Consider the following 24,817-nt stretch of genomic DNA (forward strand, 5'->3'; position numbering starts at 1 on the left):
TTTAATTCAAATCAATAAAAAAAAATTATAAAAAAGTCGTTATACCAGAAACTATGGGATAATCCACAAAGGTTTAAGGGTAAAATGTATATAGTAAAGTTAGTTGATGTTATTAATTTATTCTAACGTTCGTGACATGCTAATGAAATTCAATTTTAAAAAGACAGAAATCAAATTAACACTTAAATTATTAATATAACGATCACATAATGATACAAAATAAATTTGAAGATATTTTACAGTGATGATATACATAGCACATATGTGAACTGTAAGAGGTATTAGCACCCTACAACACTGTAATGTATTTTTGCTGATATCTGTCACATCGATTACAATCGATTACACTGTGCTCGAATTTTACACTTTTTTTCTGTCAAGCGGGGCATACCCGGTTAAACTAATTCTATTACGCTGATCCAGTGGCGTTAACCGTTTTTTAGGTTAGCTCTGGTTTTCGAGATATAGCGTTATTTCGAAAATGGAGGAGGTGGCACAATGCGTAACTCAGAAGTGGTATAGCTTATTTTATTTAATAAACTAAAAAAATAAAATTCCGCAATAAAGTTACCTTTAAATAAGACTGAAGTCTTATTAAATCTGCGCAGTAATTTTATAAATATAATATTTTTTGAAAAAAAAAAACAATAATTTTTGTTTGCAAAATTTCGAAATTTTTGTTTTTTAAAACGGCATAAAAAAATAGAAAATGCAGCTACGCTGTTAATTTTTTAAAAAGTTTCAAACAAAACAAGCTCTAAATTATTTAAATCTATCTACAACTTTTTATTGTATAAATAAAAGATAAAACAAAACAATTTAACCCGCCGGGTTTCCCGCTTGACAATTTTTTCAACTAGCACAGTGTTATTATATATATTTGGATTTCATTTTCTTTGTATAGCAGTTTCTAAGCCCATGTTATTCAAATGGTAGCAGCGAAATGTAATATGTAAGGTACAACTTTGTTCCTAATTGGGAAAAATTTCCCGGATTTTTTTTTTAAATTTCCTTGAAAATGTTTTCGGGAAATTTCGGGAATTTCTTTGTAAGTTTGCTTTTTAATATTTTAGTATATTTCGGCAAACATAAAATAGATTTGTTTTATGATTCAATTTTATCCAAAAATTGATTCGATGCTAGAAACAGAAAGTGAGATGACACAGATGAATTAGGATTTAAATAACCTAATTTTTGTCACACCAACAAAAATTGTTCAATGGTCAAAAACTATCGATTTAGGGCCATTATTAAAGTTAAAGGTAACTTTAAGCAATAGAAAAAGGTAACTTGAACTATATGGCAAGTTGTAATAATGGCCCTTAAGCAAATACTGATATGACCATTGGATATAGTAGCTTTTGCATTTCTCTCATTATGAGAGACAATGGAATACCCTCCCCACTATAGCGGTATTATGCGTTTGTGCTGATGTTTGTAATGCCCCAAGGTATTAGTCTAGTTTCTAGTTTCTGAGTCGATTAAACGATGTCCGTCCGTCCGTCTGGCAAAGTACAGTATTTTCTAAGCAATTTTGAAGATATTTCGATCAAATTTGGTACTAAGTATAAAGGGTTCTTGAGACAATTAACATTTAGTCAAAATTTGGAGTTATATACGAAAATATGTTTAGTTAAGGATTCTTTTCTGAGTTATCGCGTTTCCTTATATATAAACTAAATTATGGAATAAATAAAAATTTGTTAAAACTTGGTACACAAGTTCTTAAATTTTTTTATTTTGAACACAGAATATTGATCCAAAAATCGCCCAAGAACAAAAAGGATATCTAAAAAAACATATCTTCCATTTTCCAAAGATGTTCCTTAATTATAAGCCATTAAAGGGGTAATAACATATACAAAAATCAGAGTGAGAATATGAGGAATCCACATTGAGGATATCTCAAGGTAATGAACCTTTAGTAAAATTGCCTAATATTTTGAGCTATAACCGAAAAACTTTAAAAAGCTATGGTCGGCCTACACTAAGTGATTGAGCAAAGATATTTTTCTTTAAACATTTTAGAAATTTATTCTCGTGAATGATTCGAAGAATAAGGTCTTATATGGGAGCTATTATTAATTATGGATCGATGGCAATGAAATTTGGTCGTCTATATATATGTCTATATGAAAGTTATTTTCGTTGAATTTTGTGTTTATACGAACATTTTTAAGAGATTTATGCTCGTGATTTTCGGAAGCTATGACTAATTGTGAACAGATCATCAAAAAATTAGGTGACTGAATTACATATATATAAATCCTATTTGGATCGAAATTTGTGTAGATACCTATATAAATTAAAAATTTACCACCGGTAAAGTCCAATTTCGGGAGGACATTTGCATGTTGGCTAGGTGAAATAATGGACCGATTTCATCCAGTTTCAATAGGCTTCGTCCTTAGGCCGAACTAAATTTATGTTTCAAACTTATCGAAATGCCTTCAAATACAATTTTTTTCGAAAAAGCGGTTAAAATTTAGTTATTTTCAATTTTATAAAAAAAACTGAGCAGAAGCATTATTATTTAATTTCAATAATTTATATTGGTGAATAATTTTTAGAAAATAGCCTTATATGAGAGCTATGAGCAATTTTAGACCGAGTGCCATGAGATTATAGAGTGGATTCCCAACTTTTTAAGAGACTTACGCTTTTTAAAATGATTTTAGGTAGTGGTCATTATAAGGGAGAATTTCTGGTAGACCGATCATCATAAAAATAGGCTGAGTCGACGTTATAAACATCATCACAAACGCATAATAACCTCCCGCTACATTTTACACAATATTTTTATATTATTCGTCTAAATTTAATTTACCTTTTATGTTTTTAAATGCGTTCGTTTTCAAAGAATATTTTCTGACTATATTTTCTGACATAATCGTATCATGAATCAGTCTGGATACGTTTTTTATTATTTATTATTTATTTGTAATTTTGTCTTTCAAATTTCCTGAATTTCTTTAAATTTACTAAAAAATTTCTGACTTGAATATGAAACAGAGTACTACTGGTGACTTATCGACAATACCTTAATTTCAGAATCAATATATTTAACTTTTAAAATCAATCGATCGAATCGTCTTCCGATCGGGATGACCTATTGGATAGTAATTCAGACACAATTTGTCAACAAGATCGGTCAAGAACTCTTTGAGTTAAAGCGGATCAAAATTTGACATTTGGGCCAAACATGTTTTTATTCTCATCCATGTAACTATCTAAGACGTCATATTTTTCAACCGGAAATACATTATATCTATAGTATATTTTATGGGAATTGGAAAGGTCATATCCTAAAAAGAATAAGTCTACATGTTTTCATATAGGAAAGTATGTATAAATATTTATTACTTATAAAACTAAAAATATTATTTTAAATCATTAGCATCATAATTTAATATGTATTTCTAATGAAATTTTCTGCCAAACAAGAATAATTTTATTTTCGTTTCTTTCTGCAAATCAACCGAAATGGAAGAACAACAACAATCCTTAATAATAAAATTAAAACAAATTTATTCAAAAACAAAACGTCAGCTTTGTCGCAGTTATTTTCGAGGAAGTTATTTTAGATTGAGAAACATACAAATATAGAGAAGCATAAATGTGGGTCATTCTAAGTTATTGCTCTAACGAACTTGAAATTTAAATTTGACTAAAACAATAAAAATTAGCAAATACTGGTCGACTTTTACTTTCGATTTTTGACTTCTTTGTTTTAGCTTCTGTCATCAATTAAGTATAAATTGTTAATTCTTTATCTAGAACAGCACATTTATTTCTATATCTTTCTCATAGAGAGAACTCATCTAGGAGAACAAAACGAAAAAAGGAAAATTAAACTAAAGATGCGTGCTTTTATTGTAAGGCATTTTAAAATATTTAAATAAATTCTCAATACATGACTTTATCAAATTTTGTTTACTTTTTTTGTAGGTTTTATGCTTGGTGGCTGTTGCTTGTGCCGACAAGTTGGGCTATAACTATCAACCTGTAGGTCACTCTGACTCCGGTCTATCTTTCGGTCCTGGTGCTGGTGTAGGTGGTTCTGATTATGGCTCATCATCCAATGTGGCTCCCAACTATGCAGGTGATTTCCCCACTGCATCTCATGAGGCTCCATCATATGCTCCTCAAGCTGAATTAGATAAAGAGTTCTTTACTTACACCGCTAACGATGACGATTTTAATGATCCTGCTGCCTCCAACCAATTGGCCAACTCTGTGAAACAAGGTCTTCGTGTTGTTTTCATTAAGGGCCCCGAAAACAAGGGACTTGAAGATGCTGCCCTCGCTTTGGCCAAACAAGCTGCTGATCAAAAGACCGACATCTATGTGCTCAGCAAACAAGCCGATCTTGGTAACTTGGCTGACAAATTGAACAACCTCAACAAGAACAACAACAATAAACCCGAAGTTCACTTTGTCAAATACCGCACTCACGAAGATGCTGACAATGCTCAGAAAGCGATTCAAGGTCAATATGATGCTTTGGGCGGTCGCTCTAACTCTCATGATGGTGGCGTGGTTCCTGTATTGAACTTTGCCTCCAAGGCCCCCGTTGCCAGCTACAGTGGTGCATCGTCCGCCCCATCTTCCTCTTACATTCCCCCTGCTGGACCCGGTGCCAGCTACTTGCCCGCTTCAATCTTCCGTGCTTAAATAATTTTCAAATTCTCAATATTAATTTATTGCTGTTTATTTTGAGAAAGGACTGATGTACTATATTAGTTTATAGTTATATACATTCATATGTATATTTGTTAATTTGTTTTAATGTTATTGTTATATTGAAAATAATATAGAAAGTATTTAATTTTGTTAAAATACTGTTGTGTTTTTATTTTTATATTAACGTCTCCACCTTCACCATATTCTCACATTTTGGAATGTGTTTTCTCACATTAAGCTCATACTACTGTATTTTTAGTCTACTTATTCCTTCGAATATGCCAACCATAAAGATATTTATATCAGTAAGTTCTAAATTTTAAATTTTGGGTCATTATGTTTATCCTTAACGATTATAACGTGAAATTATGGCTTCGACCTAAAGCTACGTTTCCGCACACACCGTAATCGGCACTGAAAACTAAATTCCATACATTTGCACTGAAAAAAAGTTCGTTTCAGAAATCGTCAACGAAAATTGGGAACGAAACGCACCGGTCAGTAACGAATAACCTGTCATTTGGGCCGGAACGAAAACAACTTCAATTAGGCTGTTTTCGGTGCTGTAGGAACGAAATTATTTTAATTATTTTTTTATTTCAAATTTATAGAAAATCAAAATGAATAAGAAAACTATTCAGAAACGAGACGGTGACGAACGCCAGTTTCAGTTTTTGTTATCGGCACCGATTACGCGGAAACCCAGCTTAAGGACGAAGCCACGCAATGAGCGAGCGTCAAAAAATTAAAACATATGAAATACTACCGCTTAGCCGCTTAGAAATGCCGCTCATTGTGTGGCCACTTCAGTAGTATTTAGGGATCCTACGCGGGAAAAATTTCCCGGGAATTTCAGGGAATATTTTTTTGTTAATTTTCGGGAAATGTTTGTCGGCAATTTTCGGGAATTTCTTCATAAGTATTCTTCTAAAAGTCACAATATTCATATACTTTTCGATGGCCAAATTTGTTGCTAATTGAATTATTCTATTATATTCATAGATTTTTTTGGTTCTAGCAACAGATAGTCAGTTGGCAAAGAAGTGTTACTGTTAAAATAACCGAATTTTATTCACTCAACTCAAGCCACAGCAGACAAATTTGGTTAGTGAGAATGAATCAAATTTAAAGTTTATGCTCTTTAACGAATTAATAAGATTCCTAACATTACAACTTTTAGGGATATTCAATGATTATTATACATATTTAGAGGAAATAATTACAATATTAGTGGTTCAAATTTGTTTATCTACAATCAGATTTGAAAAATTTCTCTAACTACGCATGTTTTATAGATTTAACATGGTCGAAATTCTTAAGTTTTTTAATTAAACAAGGAATTTATTGATTTTATACTGATTAAAACTACGACTGTGACAATACCGATCAAATGCCACTATTAAATTAGAAACCCTTATAAAGGCTGGACCAACAACCAAATATATTTATTTTATACTTCTTTTAAAACCCTGGTAAAATTATAAGTCAATTTATACGAAAAATATTTTCTGGTTTTGGGTTTAATTTAGTGTAAAAAAATTCCCGGGAATTCCCGGGAGGAAATTACAAATCGTTTCATTCCCGGGAATTTTTTTTAAAAAAAACTTCAAATATTCTACAAAGTCTAAAGAACTTTTGCGTCATCGATAGTCATTTTATCCCGGGAATTCCCTAAACAAATTTATGGGGTGGTTTTTTTTAATAAAATTAAAATTTTATTTTTCCAAAAAAAATTATTAAAAAATTTTGAAAAAATAGTTTGTTGCATTTAAAAAATTAAATATCTTTCACCCGACAAAAGTTATGAGCTTTTTTGAAAGCTATAGGCTTTACACAGTTTTCCAAATTAAAAGGAACTGAATTAATATTTCACGAGTTAGAACGGTAACTTACTCACCAAACATTATCCAAACGAAGACCATCAGTATAATCTATATTCATCTCATTCTAGTAGTAAACTTTGTTTAATCCCATTTGACCCTAAAGAGTTTTATTCCACTAAAATTTAAATTTGACTAAAATATAATACATGAGAAAACATTTAATAATACAGCAGGTATAAAGGTTAGAGTGACATATCATACCAGTTCTTAAAGACTATTATTCTACCAATATAACAACAAAATTCAGCACAGAGAAAACAGATTCGTTGTGGCAACTGAATTTGTCGCCAATCGAATTTTGTCGGTTGCAATTACTATCTCTTAATTCGATTGAAATAACTGAATTATATAGTACACGTAACTGTATTCAAACACAATTCGGTGAAAAGGACTGAAAATATTAGTAGCTATAATCAATAAATTTTCAAACATTCCATTCCATTTCATTCCGTTTATTTAAATTTATTTAAAATATAAAGTAACACAAAATATAATTTAATACATATTGGTACACTATAACATGACAGCACGTTAGGTGTCCATACATAAAAGATGAATTGAACGATAGACCAAGACAAATAATGTTGTGCAACCACGACTGAAAACTGAATTTCTTATGCATGATAAGGATTGGTTTTAAATAATATCCGGATGATTAGGGTTTGAATTATTCTTCGTTATCTTGATTGTATGCATTTTTGGGGAATTACCTTTCATCTTTGATTCCTTTATACCTAAAACAATATCAATATGTCTTTAATGAAATCATAAGAAAGATTCTTCTACAAAATATGTATGTATGTAGTATTCAGTCACATACTTATTTTGTATCCGGATATCAGTTAAAATAATTATGAAACTTACTTTCCCTTGTATTAACCCGCTAATATTAATTATTTAAATCGACTTTTCTGGTTTTTATTTTCTTTTAAACAAATAATATTGTATTTTAGAATTTAGTTTAATATTTATTTTGAACAAATGTCAAAACTATTTACCATTTTTTATTTTGTATCTGTTGTGAACACCGAGTTTGGTTTTCTTACGTCTTAATCGAATTTTTCGATCACAATCATTAATATTGTTGATTTAATTCGATTGTCATTTCCGAATCTATCGAATAAAGCTTAGTAAAGACACAAACCGGTTAAATATTCTTATTTTACAGTTGCTAGAACCTCAATTCAATTATGATTATGATTTTTCAATTCTAAACATAGAAAAACTGTAAAATGTATACTTTTTTAATAATTACAATAAATTTTCAGTTTACGTTATTAAATGTTTATAATAAATACCGAATTCCGACCAATCTGTTTTCTGTGTGAGCCAATTATCGATAATAGTTTGCGAGTAATGATAATTTACTTCTGATCAAATTTACAAAAATCAAATTTTTCATAAAATAACATAAAATATTTGTCTTTAGGGGATCACATGCACTTCCCCCTGAGCTCAATATTGGGGTAATAATAAAGGTACCAAAAATGGGTGACATGACGGAATGTCGAAGCTGGAGGGGCATAACCTTATTGCCAATGATTAACAAGGTAATAGCGCATATCCTTCATGACAGATTATCCTCTTTACTGTCTTCTCAACATCGACCTGAACAGGCTGGTTTTAGACCACATCACTCATGTACGGATCACTTGAACAGCCTCAGTATTATTGTCGAACAATCGGTGGAATGGCCATCCCTTTTCTACTTTGCTAAAGCCTTCGATACCCTTCACCAGCAGGCTATTTGGCAAGCGCTACAATGCAAAGGAGTTCCACATGAATTGATTGATCTAATCCGTGCCTTATACCGGGATTCGATATGTATGGTGTTACATGAACGCAATCTGGGAAGACCCTTTAAGGTTAACGCAGGTGTACGACAAGGCTTTGTTTTATCGCCATTTCTGTTCAATATAGTGCTTGAAGTTATAATGCTTAAGGCAATGACCAATAGAAGAGGCATCACTTGGGGCCTAACTGGACGCCTCGAGGATCTAGATTACGCCGCACACTGGCCGAAATACCCAATTTAGCGGCGTTTTGTGAATAACTTTAAAAACATAAAAAATTGTGAATGAATTTTTTATTTTATTTTTAATTTATATATATTTAAATATCATCAATTCATTAAATTTTAAAATTTGTTTGTTTTTTTAAGTATATGGGTACTTCCATATATAACCTAGCAACAAAATATACATTGTTGACTTGACCCTCTCCAATCTTGACGAAATTCAGTATAAAAATTGTATTTTACATGGTTAAGACAAATACAAACTTTTGGATTACTGGACCAAATAGTTCCGGAAATACCAGGTCCTAAAAAGTGAAAAAGTCTTCAAAATCGTACCCGCCGTGTGGACAGTGGCGTGACTGATTTTATTGAAACTCGGCATGCGATCTTTGCTTGTTTCAGAAATGTATGCTCCAAATTTCTAGACTTTTGCTTGGATAGGACAAATTTTATGCGAAAAAATCGATTTGGATTGCATGGGCGGTAATGTATGTACCAAATTTCTAGACTTTTTCTTGGATAGGAAAAATTTTATGCGAAAAAATCGATTTCGATTGTATGGAAAGTGGGCGTTGGGCGTGAACGCCCAATTTTTTCTTAATTTAGTCCATATAATTCTCGGTGTCGCGGTAATCGCAAATCTTATTAAAAAATTAAATATTTAATTTTTTGCAGTCAACAAAATTGCTCTTGAAAAAAGCAAAACAAAAAAGAAAACTGAAAAAACTCCGTTGAGGTTTAAATTTTCCAAAAAATAAAAAAAAATTTCCCGAATTCTGAATTTTAAAATTTCGGTAAAGCGACGCTAGATTGGGTATTTCGGCCACTGTGCGCCGACGACATACATATTTCTCCTAGCCCACACATTCAACGATATGGCAGCCAAACAAGGGGAAATACAGACCACGGCAAGTGAAGCAGGCTTGCATATTAACATTGGAAAGACAAAGGTAATGCGAATAAATACCATCAACTACCAAAAGTTTCAAATAGACAACGCAGATCTTGAAGATGTAAGATCGAGAAGATATTACGAATCGCATCAAAGAAGCAAATCAAGCATTTGGGGCACTGCAGAAGGTATGGAAATCACCCTAAATTCATCTGAAAACCAGGCTGTGAATCCTGGAATACCACAGCTAGCGGCTTGCAATCCTTGCAGGTATTCATTAATCGCTCGTTACGAAACCTGCTCAAGATATTCTGGCCGAATGTTATCTCAAACAGAGACCTGTGGGAAAGAGCAGCTAACCAGTAATCATTCGTAAATGGAGTTGGATTGGCCATGTTCTCAGACGCACCAACGACAACGTAGCTAAGATGACAATTGAGTAGAACATTCAGAAAGATTTTCTGAATGTTCGTTTATTTGAGTGGTGCTTAATGAGCAGACGAAATTAACATATTTTTCAATTTTCAAAAGTCACGAGGTAGTCTGCTATCAATGGCTGTCAAATACAAATTAAATGACACAGCTTGTTCAAATTTTGACAGGAGTCAACTAAAAGATGCCTGTTGAAAAGTCGTGGAAAAGACGGACCCTCGTTTAAACTTTATTTTTAAGATAATTCGATAATATAATGCCTTCAGTTCTTAAAAATATCTTATATAAATATAAATGAGATTTGGTAGAACATAAATCACTCTACAATATTCTGCGTGGATTGGTCTTCTGATGATTTTATCCCAATCACTTAAAAGAATTATCCTAAACGATAGTCACAAAATCCAGCATTATTATTTCTACATACATATATGAATCAAATTTCAGTTATCCATATTTATGCGCGTTAATATTAATGGAAGAATCGTCTCAAAATCCAGTAGTATTATTGTTGTAAAGATGAAACACATTTATATTGAATTTTATTTCTATGTCGATATTTATCGAACATACATTTGTACTATAGGAGGTATATCCAATTATGGACCAATATTTATTAAATCAAGTAGTATGATTTCTGGATACAAATTACTGATATATTGGTTCGATATCGATATTTATTTTAACTTGTTTTGCGGAAGTGGTTCTAATATGAGATCTATGATCAATTTTGGACCAATATTCATAAAATTCGGCTCGGCGATCTTTATTTATATGAGGATAAATTGTGTCGAGTTTCAATATAATTATATATGTGAGAGATTTATGGGTATTTAGGTGATTTTTAAGATATATATGTAGGCAGGTTGGGAGCCGAATCATAATGTATATCAAATTGTTCCTAATATTTGGAATCCCATTCAAATTTTTATACAAATTTTAGTTTTAGAAACTCAATGAATATATAATAAAAACTTTATTTATTAACAAAACTCCATGAAATTTTCAACATTTTTTAAACTTGGAATAAAATAAGTAATAAAATGTAAAAAAATTTTGTCAAAAGGTCAAAGGGTATCCCGCAATTCCTAAAAACTGGAGCAAATATCGCAAAAATAGTATTTTTACAATTTTGTCCATAGGGTCCACATTTCCTTCGGGGTTGAGAAAAGGGTTGAGGATAAATAGAGAGCATATCAAGGTTACTTAATTTCCGTTTTCTGATCCCTACCTAGGGATTTTAGAACATGAGGCCCAAAGTTGAAATTTTAATAAAAAATAAGTTAAATTCCGAACGGTTTTAATAATTGGACATGTTTTTGATACCAAAATGTAAAGATACCTTACAGAAAAACATAAAATTGTTATATGTTCTTAAAGAAAGATTTTTTTTAATAAAAAAAGAGTTAAGTGATCTTTTCGCCCAAAAAACAGCAAAAATCTACTATTTTTTCAATTTTAAATCGTTTAATTTTAAATCCATAATTGATATTGCTCTCAACTCTTTTTTATGTTATTGGATATTTAGTTGTCTAACTAGCAAAATAAATTCGTGTCCATTCGGTGCAAAAGTACAACATATGTTTTTTAAAAAAGTGGACCAAGGTATGGCAAAATTTTAAAATTTCAATTTTGAAATGCCTTTAACTCAGAAATTCTAAGAGATAAATAGCATATGCAAGCATGTTTTTCAAGACATAGCCAAGCGCTTTCTCAAAATATAAAAATCTTTCAAATCGGTTTGGAAAAATGGCATGTGTTTAAAAATTTTACATGTCGAAGATACCCTACTTTTGCTCCGCCCGCATCAAATTTTATCCCGATCGGACCAGTCGTTTAGAAATGCCAGATTTATTTCCAAAAAATTTGCCCCACTGTGTGCTGTTTTAAAGACTTTGCATATTTTTTCAATATTTCGATTTATGCTAAATTTCGTATACCAAAAATGTCTTCTATTTCTATGCCTTCGTTATATGAAAACGAATCACTCACTGTTCCCCCAATCAAATAATCGATATAAGAAAAACAAGTAAGAAAGTATGGTCGGTCAAGCCCGACCATATAATACCCTACACCAAGTAAATGAGTAAAAATATTTTTCTTTTAAAATATCAATAATTTATATTCGTGAGTGATTTTCGGAAGTGGGCCTTATATGGGAGCTAGGACCAATTATAGACCGATGACAATAAAATTAGGTCGTGTGATTTATGTCTATATGAAAGTTATTTATGTTGAATTTTGTGTATATACCAAAATTTTTAAGTGATTTAAGCACGTTAAAGTGATTTTCGGAAGCGGGTCTATATGGGAGCTATGACTAATTATGGACCGATCGTAACAAAATTTGGTGACATGAATTTTAGACATTAGGTGACATGAACATGACATTAGACCAATATTTTTGGGCGTTACACACATCTGCACAAACGCATAATACCCTCCCTACTATGGTGGTGTAGGGTATAAATGTTAATATTTAATCAACAGTAAGACATCGAAATTTTAAATAAATGAACAAATCACACTAGTCGTAAGAATTTTATATTAAATATGCATAACAACTTACTGGTTTTCTCGGTCGGAGATTTGTCCAAATGTTTTCAAAAAGTGGAAGAACTCTTCAATTTATTTTTTTGTGGTGGAATTTGAACAGATACCTAATTATGTAATATAACTATAAAATGTTTTCAACAAAAATTTAAACCATCATATTTGGACTTTTTCTGATTGTTTGGATTATTTAGATACTTATTAATTTCATAACTAGATTCAGTAGCCTTTGAATAAGAAATATGAATACACAATGTTGAGAGTTCAAGTCGTTAATATTGGACATAAAATCATAATTAATTCCAGCATTAAGTAAAAAACATAAAATCGCTATAAAATCATTTTAACACAGCAATAATCCACAATGATCATAAAACTAATAATGAAACAAAACTAATAAAATCAAAATCCATAAAAATGTTGTGGTAGAAAAGAAATCAATACCTCCTCGAACTCATAATCTTGCACATGAAAATGTTTAAAAATGCGTTAAATTTTATGACAAACATAAAATAATGTTCGCATTTTAATCGATTATAATATTCAAATGTGCGCATTCATTTTGCCAAAATATAAGAAGATATATACAGAAGAAACGGAATATTCATTCATTAATTAATTTAGATACTACTAAATAAACTAATGAGAATGAAGTTTTTACAGGGGTCACAAAGTTAAGACCAGATCAAGTCAGTCAAGCCAGTTAAATTTATGCCAAAACCTCTGTAGCTGAATTGGCCTCAAGCTAAAACAAGATTAGCAAGAATATTGCTTGCGATTATCCAAATTATTAAATGTAGAGCACGCGAATGATCTATGACCAAAATGTTGAATTAAATCAAATCAAACGACACATTGAATTCATTGAATTCATTGAAAACAGAGCAGTTGCAGACAGCCAGACATTGACTGGTCAGCTCAATTTGTATTTAAATTTCGCATATAAAATTGCTGATGTCTAAAATGGACAAATTAAATGTGAATATAACATCAAAGAGTCGAGTTTGTAGTAAACGTTAGATAAGACCAAAAATGCGTAAATTAATGGTGAGTATTAAATATTTTTAGTAGTTTGAATTTAAACAAGTATTTTAATTCTTAACCATTTTAGGTTTTCTGCACATTAATTGCTATGGTAGCAGCAGATGATCAAGGTTATAACTACAACTTACAATATGAAATTTCTTCTTCGAGGAATTTGGAGGAACAACCAATTTTGAAGTCTGCCAAAGACACCGAATATTTTCACTACACTGCACCTGATGATGTAAACGATGTCACAGATGCCCGACGTTTGGCAGGTTTACTTCATCCACAACGTGTAGTTTTCATTAAAAATCCAGAAAATAATATATTTTCTCGGACGGCCGAAGAATTGGCCAAACAGCAATCTCTTAATATTTATGTACTCCAACGACAAATGGATTTCGCAGGACTTCGAAGTCAATTACAGGAAATACGAGATCGTGTTGAACATAAACCTAATGTACAATTTATTAAGTATAGAACGCCAGATGATATTGAAAGAGCTAAACAGGCAGTATACAATGATTTTGAGAGCATACCAGGTCCATCAAAATACCATCAAAATCATCAAACACCAATTTACGAATTCGATGCTAAAACTCAACAACTTCATTCTGTTCAACAAGAACTTCCAACGCAACCTCCTGTAATTTTCGAGATAATCAGGCGTCCAACTGCTGCAACCATATCTCAAGTCAGCACCCAAGAAAGTATTAAAACTCCAATAGTTATGAGTGCAGAAGAGCCTTCAACCAAATCCTTGGAATATTTACCATCACCATCAAGTTAAAAGCTTAGATTAAAAAGTATTGTATAAAGACTGTTAGTTATTTAAGTTAAATTAAGTAAATTCAAAGAAAAAATTGCTTCATTTATTCGGTTGCTTATATTTTTATCATTTAATGCAATAAAAGTGGCAAGTATTTAATTATGTAATTATGTGCGGGTATTTGATTTCAACAAATGGAAGTTACTCAAATTTTGACTTACATCGACTTCATTTGTATATTTATTCTGGATAGAAGTTCTAATAGGAAAGCATTTGTTTACGGACATTACATTTAAATTGGATTTTTGTTTTTTATTTTATAAGTCGTTAAAGCTTGATTGCCATAATTTCCAACAAGATCGGTGTACATCTGAATGAATACGAATGTAGATTGTTATTGACAATTGCAAAAGTTTGACATACAAGATCGCTTATTAATTAAGAATACATCAATTTAGAATGTTGTATTCGGTAGTGCCTTATCTTAAATCAAGTTGCTTACTCCATGGCGAAAATGTTTAAAAACATATTCGTGCTGTGATGAAAACATTGGTTCCATTAAAAAATCATCGATTAGACCAAGTTTAGTCGTGGAATATTGCAATTAGAACTAGAGATTCAGAACTGGGCGTAAAAATAACAAGTAACAAAGTATGGTCGGTCATACCCGACCATGTAATACCATACACTAAGTAAATGAGAAAAAATTTTTTTTTAAATTTCAATAATTTATTTTCTTAAATGATTTTAGGAAGAGTTCATTATATGGGAGCTATGACTAATTATGGACCGATTGCCATGAAATTAGTTCACGCTATTTATGCCTATATGAAAGTTATTCGTGTTGAATTGTATGTGAATACCAAAATTTTTAAGAGATTTTTGTAAATTAAAGTGATTTTCGGAAGCGGGCCATATATGTGAGCTATGACTAATTATGGAACGATCATAATAAAATTTGGTGTCATGAATTCCGTATATATTTGGAGCAAAATTTGTGAAGATACCTGTATAAATTAAACATTTATGACCGATAAGTCCAATTTCGGGAGCACATTTGTATGGGGGCTAGGTGAAATAATGAACCGATTTCTGCTAGTTTCAATAGACTCCGTCCTTGGGCCGAAAGAATGATATGTACCGAATTTTATCGAAATATCTTCAAAATTGCGACCTGTACTCTGCGCACAAAGTTTACATGGACAGCCGCCAGCCGAACAGCATAGTTTAATCAACTTAAAGGGGGGTCAGACGGCATGTATTGCTTGTGTTTTGTGCCATGTATTGATACATTTTTCCACATGTAAACATATACATACCGTGTGATCCATATGAAACTTTGTGTATGTAAAATACATGTGTATTACTCGTGACATTTTTGACAATTAGAGCATGTTCTATTTTCGTGTGTATAACAGTGTTGTATTTTGAAATACAACACTGTGTGAGTGCAAAATAAAAAAAACAAAACAAAAAAGAGTAAAGAAAAATCATAACATAATAAGTTTCATTGCATTAAATATATTTATTGTTATTTAAAAATGTTTTAAATAAATATATTGTTAAAAACAACAAACATATAAACTAATAGAGGTTATGTCACATGCAATTACATATGTACGTTTGAACGTGGAAATTATGAATCGTATGTATAACGTGAATTTTGACATACACATGGAATTCCATATGTATCGAATACATGTCCCAATACACAAGCAATACATGCCGTCTGCCCCCCTATTAGAAAGTGATTCTGAGTCGATCGGTATACTTTAAGGTGGGTGTTAGACTAATATTTTTGGGCGTTACAAACATCTGCACAAACTCCCCACTATGGTGGTGTAGGGTCAAAATATAATATTTACTTCTATATTATGAATGAAGGTGAAAATTTCCAAAAAACCTATATGAAATTCTTTATTTTTATGATAAAACTTAAACCTACTTACTATTCTAAAGGAGGGGCTAGCTCAGCAATATGATCAAATTCTGAATAGGAACTTTTGGAATTAAAATTTTTAGACAAACTGTCTATCTTGACTGCAACCAAATCAACATCCACAAATTGATGAAGTCTATTATAAATTAACTTAAGCAATTTATTTTGAAGAATCTGGAGTATTTTTAAGTAACAATTTGCACTTTTTGACCAAAAAGGAACTGCATAAAAAATAACTGCTTGCAATATTGATTTAAAAATTAATATTTTGTTCCCAGAGTTTAAAAAGGGGATTCTATTTATTAAAGGAAAATTTTTATTTAACATAACAAATAAGCATGTTAATCGTTTTTTTCCAAGCCAATTCCCTTATTGATTATAATCGAAGCGTTGTTGCAAATTGGCTGTTTTTAGAAAACCGGTTTTTCGGTTAACCGACTTCGAAACCGGTTAACCAACATTGAATGGAATTAGTTTAAAAGTTTAAACAATACATTTTAATATGTTGAAAACATAATATATCCAATAAAGTATACATTGTAGGGTGGGTCAATTTGTTCGGGCGTTAAAATAACGTGACAGGCGTATAGCAAAATCGGAATCTACGCAAAAATTCTAAGAAAATTACCAAAAAAAGTATGGGTCTAAAGTCAAAACCTCGCTCCCGCTGAGAGACTACACAGAGAAAACAGATTCGTAATAGCAACCGAATTTGTTGCCAATCGAATGATTCGGTTGCACTCATAGAATTTTTCGGTTCCATCAACAGAAAGTCGGTTGATAATGAAGAATATCGGTTGAAGCAACCAAACTTTTGTTAACTCTTCTAAAGTTTTGTAACCACAACTGTAAAATTCTGTCACTAAGGTGGTTGCTATTACGAATCTGTTTTCTCTGTGTACAAAATACCTGTTTAAGAAATTTCACTGTCCAACAAATTGAGACTTTTTGATTGGAACAGAATAGCGACCCTATAATTCTGAAAGGGCATGTTGAGTAGATAATTTTTGTAGAATAAACTTATAGTCCAGCTGGTCTGAATTTTTTTTACAGTTAGTCAAAGTTTTAATTTTTTGATCGAAGGGTGCATTGTACTAACTGAACAAATTGTTGTAAGTTAATGTCTGAGAGAATTCTTATTGTCAGAGTTATATTGTGGAATTTTATGGGAATAATTTTTGCTGAAGATCTTAACCCTCTATCTCCACTCTTTAGGCGTTAATTTGACCCTTTTTCCAGAAAATCCAAAAAAAATCCTTTAAAAAAGGGCGTTCAAGGATTAAAATATTCTACGAAAATGTTTGCCGGAAAATTTTAGTGAGGGTTACTCAGACATCAAGGTTGTAAATAAAGCGCTTTAGGCTTAGTTAGCAAATTTAAAAATCTCGAAAAATCTATTTATGATCCGAATGAGTTGATATTTAAAATATAATTAAGCATAAAGAGCGTTATTTACAACTTTGGTGACCTCCACTAAAATTTTCCAGCAAACATTTTCGTAGAATATTTTAAACCTTAAAGGACTTTTTTATTTTCTCAAAAAGGGTCAAATTCAACCCTAAAGAGTGGAGATAGAGGATTAAGATCTTCCACAAAAATGATACCCATAAAATTCCACAGTATAACTCTGACAATAAAATTCTCTCAGACATTAACTGATAACATTTTTTTCAGTTCAAAAAATTAAAAAATTACAATCAATGCACTAATAATAATCAATAGTGCATTGATTGTAATTAAAATATATTTGGTACTACAGTGCAATAATTAAAAATTTTAAAATATAAAACCTACGTATCTTAGAAATATTAGCCAAAATATTTTATTAAATTCTGTAACCTAAACTCTATATTTAATATCATCAAAAAGTTTCAAGGAAAGTATGTTTATTTGCAACAACTGCAAATGAAAAACTTCCGCAAAATAAGAAGACTCAAACATTTTTTCATATCTTTTTTTTTTGTAACCTAATAACTTTTTAACTAACTTTGACATTTTTAGCGAGAAAAGGCATCACTTTTTTGTTTCTTCTTTTAAAGGAAAAAGTAGAAAAGTTCGCCATAATTATGAAATGATTAAAATTTCTTAATTAGCAGATTAAAAAAGGGTTCATTTTAATGAGCATTATGAATTATGAAAAAATAAATAATAATAAAAAGGTCACATGATTGACTCTCAGTCTCCTCAGTTATGAGTTTGTATTTGGGTTGTTTCCTGACAAGTAGGTTGGATTGGCCACAAAAAAGGTGTTAATTTCTAAGACTTAATAAATTTATTAGCTATGTACAAATAGAGAATATATCATCGCTGCGCATACAATAAGAGCTACATATGTATAGGCAATTTCATATGATCGTACGTGACATTTGTACGTCTATAGAAAAGTATCTGAAAAATAATTTAGTCTTTATGTTTCATTCAGAGGGTACTTTATTTTAAAAAAATAATACGAACTTTCGAAACATTGTTCTCCAAAATATCGAGCGAAATAAGGGAATATCGTACGTGACATAAAACGGAAGTAATTTTGTGATACATTTAGAAATATGCAACAATTTGCGAATCGTGAGATGTTGTCTTTTAATTTCTTACACTAGCCAAATATTTTTCCTTTACAATCCATCCTATATAAATAAAAACAATCATTGGATGATTTTATAATAAATAAAATTCAATATCGTACGTGACAGATTTTTCTCTTATAGGAAAACCATATATTATGTAAATATATGTATACAAAAACTAAAAAATAAATAGAAAATATATAGTCTGTTTCAATAAAAAAGCTGTTAATAGCAAAGAACCAATCAGAGTCAAATTCATTTCATACTACATGCTAATTGGAAGCTTAGTTTTCGCCGCACAGTGGCTCAGGATCGATTTTCATCGGCCAAAACTCTGCAACTTTTTAACCTATAGAGATATTTTAGACATTTTTTTTGATGGACAGATATTTTCTTGAACTTTTCTCCAGTTTTACTTTAATTAAAATCGGTTCAGCAGTTGTTGAGAAATTTAAAGCTAAAGTTGAACTTCTAATTTTTTTTAAAGTATTTAGTATGAAAATGCCGATTTTTTGTTTGTTATAAGCTGATAAAAACAAGTCAGAAAGTATGGTCGGTCAAGCACGACCATATAATTCCTACACTATAATTTATTTTCGTGAATGGTTTTCGGAAGAGGGCATTATATGGGAGCTATGACTAATTATGGACCGATCGCCATGAAATTAGGTCGTGTAATTTATGTCTATTTGAATGTAATTTTTGTTGAATTTTATGTTTATACAAACGTTTTTAAGAATTTATGCACGTTAATGTGATTTTCGGAATCGGTTATTTCTGTTGAACTTTATGTTTATACATGTATTATTAAGAGATTTATGCTTGGCAAGGTGATTTTTGGAAGCGGGTATTATATGAGAGCTATGACTAATTATGGACCGTCATCATAAAATTAGGTGACATGAATTCAGTATATATAAAACTTATTTGGAGCAAAATTTGTGGAGATAACTATATAAATTAACCATTTTATCGCAATATCTTCAAAATTGCGACTTGTGCTTTGCGCCAGTCATATGAACAGGTGAAATACAAATAGAAAAAAATTTGGGAATAATTTCATTAAAAAGAAAAAAGTGTTCAACATAATATACGGGCTTAAAGAGGACATTTTGGCCTTTCTCCTGGAAGTAAAATTTGTTTAACCCCTTTTGACCCTAAGCACTTTTATTCGACTGAAATTAAAATTTGACTAAAATATAGTACCTGAGAAAAAATTTAATAACACAACAGGTATAAACGGTACAGTGACAAATCATACTAGTTCTTAAAGACAATTATCCTACCAACATAACAAATGAAAATCATCCAATTACACTATGCAACAAATGAAGACTTTTGGAAAAACACTATATCATGACAGTATAGGTTCGACTCTACTACCAAAGGGTAGTAAAGCCCTATACTCAGTTTGTCCATTTTGGTGACCAATTTTTTTTATAGGCCTAAAAGGTTTCTGAAAATCAGTGGGGCCTCTAAAAAAGTTGTCATCAGTTTTTGGTTAACAGCCAATTCAGACTTTGTGATACGGCTTAACTTTATATGGCAATAATATAGCTAAGAGTCCGCCAAATAAATTTTGTTAAAAATGATTTCCAAAAAATTGCTTTTTCGTGCACTTTTGTTGAAAAAATATAGGAAGAAAAAATTATTTTTTCACTAACAATATTTAGCAAAGTTGTAGCTACGGTAAATCTGAATAACTCTTGTAAACATATCAATGCAATCTGAGCATATTTAGGTACTCTAAATAGCTGTCTAAAATCACTTTGTAGCTTAAAAATTTTAGTTTTTTACTATTTTTTGACTCTAAAATAAACATTTTTTGTTAAAAATGTATGTTCGAGTGTATACTTCTCTGTTGTGCTGGAATAACGAAGAATGGGCAAATCATTATCGGTATGATCCGGGCGCATCACTTTATCCAATCTTGATCATGGAAGACCGGCTTGATGCAAGATATGAAACAACTTTAAAATTTTTGAAAGTGGGCAAGGTTTGTGGAGCTTCTGAAGAGTAAATATAAGCTTTTTATATAAGTTTTTGATATCGGTGGAAACCTTATGACTTGGAGATTGACATTTTATAAAATGTTATAATATAAAACTATATTATAAAATGGTGATTTTCCATCAAGAAAAATAAAAACTTTGAATTAATATAAAATTTGAACAGTTACAGACATCACAATAAAATTTGGAAGTAATATAGATCTAAATGTTCTTAAGTCAATGGCATCACTAATGTTGCCATTCTTTGTGTTCCAAAATCTGAGTTTTTTTTAGAAAATAGCCCACTTTGACGTTATTTACAGTATGATAGTAAAAACGTTTTGTATGTATATAAACAATATATAGGGCTATACAAATATGACGAGCTATTGAGGATCGGTGCTTTGCGTTTTTAGAATTTTGTGTAACTTTTTATAGGGACGAAATAATTGTTATCAGGTTGATTTATTTTCTTTAGAATTTTATCGCAAATATACGTCGTATATAAAAAACAAATTTCGGCCTTTCGTAGGCCCATCATATATAAAAAACAAAAAAAAAGATCAAGCAAAATTAAAAAAAAAAATTAAACTTAAATATCTCTTGAACTAAAAGAGATACCTACAGATAAAAGCATATTTTTGTAGATCTTCTCATTTTAAATTTCAGCTCATTCGGTTCATAAATGGCTTTTTGGCGATTTTTTTTTAAATGTGTGACATTGAGGGTCCACTCATTGATCCCCATTCCGAACACCTCAGCCGAGTAAATAATACTATTTTAAAAAAAATCTTTGTTTTAGCGTCAAAAAATAGTACAAACGAAAATTGTTAAGGTACAAAGTGATTTTTATGTGCTATTTAGAGTGACTAGACACGTTCAGAATGCATTGATATGTTCTCAAGAGTTGTTCAACTTTACCGTAGCTACAACTTTGCTAAATATTGTTAGTGAAAAATTAGGAGACCCTGGAAATTATTCTAAAAAATTAAAAAAAAAAAATTTTCTTCCTATATTTTTTCAACAAAAGTGCACGAAAAAGCTATTTTTTTATTTGGCGGACTCTTAGCTATATTATTGCCATATAAAATTAAGCCATATCACAAAGTCTGAATTAGCAGTTAACCAAAAACTGATGACACCTTTTTTAGAGGCCCAACTGATTTTCTGAAAATTTGGGTCACCAAAATGGACAAACTGAGTATAGAGTTTTACCACTCTTTGGTAGTAGAGTCGAACCTATGTAGTCATGATCGTGTGGTTTTTTCACTGTTGCACTGTGTTATCGATAATAGTTTGCGAGGAATGATAATTTGAGACCCAAGTCAAAAAATAACTCCGCACTTGTTATAAAATATTGTTCCTCATTATGAGCCACTGAACAGTGGGTCATAATCAAATTATTTTGGAAATAAATCTGCTATTTGCAACTAGCTGATCCGATTAATATGAAATGTCACATAGACATGGCAAAGTATTCGAGTTTATTTTTTGACGAAGGATCGCATGCGGAATATTAACAAATATGCTAGTCCTAGCGCTGACGACACTAGGTATCGCAGGCACTGATTGATTATAATCGGGAAGATGGCACCATGCAGAACATTCTTTTGGGAAACCCATACATAAAGAGAAAAAAAATTTCTAAACCTAAATAGGACAACGATGTGTAGATAGCTACGAAACGTTGAAACATTTATTCTTCCAATGTCCTGTATTTAATCAAATTACACACGAAAACTTTTATATGGACACAATTTTAAGGTTGGAATACCTTAAGGTTTTAAAATCAGAAATCGCTAAGAAACAGGCTATTACATAACTTAGTCGACTTTGTTTTCTGTCGAAGTATATAAATTAAATGAGTATGCGCCTTATAACACCGTCCGACAAATAGAGAAAAAATTCGTTAGACACGAACCGGATGATATACGTCTGAAACTATAAATTTAATGGAGAAAAACTGTGTTTTCATGTAACTGTTTTCACTTACTCAAATCATCTTGAAAAAAAGTTTCAAGGGTTTTTGTTTTTTTTAGTCGTGGTTGTCATTCTCGTCGAATTGCCCATATCTAAAATTTAGTAGAACATTGTACTGCTTGTAACTTGTATAAATATTAATAGGCTGATGCCAAATTACCGCATTGGATATCGAGTAAAATTGATAGTAATTTTCCTATTTGAGATTATGCCATTCTATAACGAGCTAGAAATTTAGTACATTTTATCATAATTTCAATATCGAAATAATTTTTTGATACGATCACGAATGCGTTAATTTGGCACCACATTTCAATAACTGAATCTTTGTTATAAAGCTAGTTTTTGCCACTAAATTATCTCTTATAGTTTAAAAGATATTTATGTTCAAATTTTGAAATGTTCGTGTTTAGCCTTGACTTTATTTTGTTTTTCGCAAATATGTTCTATAACTGTGGTCCAAGTAGGTAAAAAGTAAAAATTTGTTTGACAATATCTTAATTCGCCTAGTCGTGAAAAATAATCAAAGTAAACATTTTTAAATATTTTTGAAAAATTGAAAAATTTTGAAAAAAAATTTAACTTAATTGTTTTTAATTGATAGTTTAATATTCAGATTTATTACCACTATTTCTTAATCGAACCCACTGTGCATTGGCAAAAAATATTTTTTTCTTTAATAAAATTTGATAGCAAACCTATTTTAGAATGTATGTATGTTTTGTTTCTAAAGAATATGAGATTTGTATTGCCATTATCACTTAATTTAAAAGTTTTACATACGACCTTATAATTTATTAAGCCGCTAATTACCCTTTGTCTCAGTGTAAGCGCTCGCACGAGTAGCATATGGCCAGCCTTCCTACCACATTCGAACGTCATGCATCATCGTTAAGGGCAACAACATTGATTCATTTGCATAAAATGATCTGCTATCCAACAGTAGGCTGAAGAATGCATAAATTAACTATTAAATCATACACATATTCATGACATATTCAAAGTTTTTATTTTTTTTTGTGTAAACTTCCATACGATTAAAACACAAAATAAATATAGACAGAATGTACGTATGTCTGTCCGTTCGTGTGGCTATTAAACTATAAATTAATGATGGTTGCACATTTATTTAAAAATGTATAAATAATAAAAACAATACGCTGCAGCGGTATTTAAAATATGAGGTATTTTTAATGTGTTTTAGCTAATTACATAAACCAAAACAATTTAAAAGAAAAGCGGGCGACACAAGTAAGAGGTTCATTAGTTCAAGACAGACTTTACACTTAAAGAAAAACTTTGCTAGCGAAACAAATGTTTGGCAACAGCAAACAATGTTTGGTGTGACTTTTGAAAGGTGCGCATTCTGTGAGTGTACGGCAGGTGTTTGAAGATGTAAATGTTTTTTTAAGAAACATATAATTTATAATATGATAGTGTCACATACATATTTTATAAAATTAAGTATGTTTTCATATCATAAACAAAACCTCAACACCACAACTTAACCAGTTAGTGCAGTAAATGCATTTCTGTTGGAATTTCAGGAATTTTTCGCTTTTGATAATTCAATTAAAATAACATACTTATAAAAACATTAAAAAATTTGAATGCATATAAAAAAATTATGTCGGTAAAAATTTAATTTGGCTGATAAAGATGTTAAACTCGTGCAAATGTAAATTAAGGTGAGAATTGATTAATCAATATTTCCCAAATTAATTTGCTATTGGTGTAATACCATATTACGGTTTGGTCTTTATAAATAGTTGGTGTTTTCTCAGAAAATACATCATTGTGAGTTTGTTTTTCTTCGAGTGTAGTGCAAGGAATTGATAGTAAAACGAAAAATGCGTGGATTAATTGTAAGATTGTGTTTTATATATGTGTTTTAAATATATTTTTTAATTGTTAAATAAAATAAACATTTACATCATTTGTTAAGAACTCAGTAATTAAAAAAGATACATTTTAATGTAACCTACTATTAGATACTTCTGTGCTAAGTGGTCGCGGTCCATCTTGTACAATAAAACTGTCAAGTTTATAAGGGCGTGGATCATCCCCAAATCAATAGCCCTTGTCGAC

At 30.8% G+C, this 24,817-nt stretch overlaps 2 protein-coding genes across 2 annotated transcripts; both read left to right on the top strand.

Annotated features, from left to right (window-relative positions):
• The first annotated feature begins 3,860 nt into the window (after positions 1-3,860).
• On the top strand, positions 3,861-4,674 carry LOC135951340 (uncharacterized). The gene is made up of 2 exons (XM_065500983.1): positions 3,861-3,875; positions 3,949-4,674. Exons 1-2 carry the CDS (start codon positions 3,861-3,863, stop codon positions 4,672-4,674), a joined length of 741 nt encoding a protein of 246 aa, XP_065357055.1.
• An 8,818-nt stretch (positions 4,675-13,492) lies between these two features.
• On the top strand, positions 13,493-14,276 carry LOC135951351 (uncharacterized). The gene is made up of 2 exons (XM_065500993.1): positions 13,493-13,507; positions 13,572-14,276. Exons 1-2 carry the CDS (start codon positions 13,493-13,495, stop codon positions 14,274-14,276), a joined length of 720 nt encoding a protein of 239 aa, XP_065357065.1.
• Positions 14,277-24,817: the final 10,541 nt, after the last annotated feature.

The sequence above is a fragment of the Calliphora vicina genome, chromosome 1 (genome assembly GCF_958450345.1).
Source record: "Calliphora vicina chromosome 1, idCalVici1.1, whole genome shotgun sequence".
In the NCBI taxonomy this organism is placed as follows: domain Eukaryota; kingdom Metazoa; phylum Arthropoda; class Insecta; order Diptera; family Calliphoridae; genus Calliphora; species Calliphora vicina.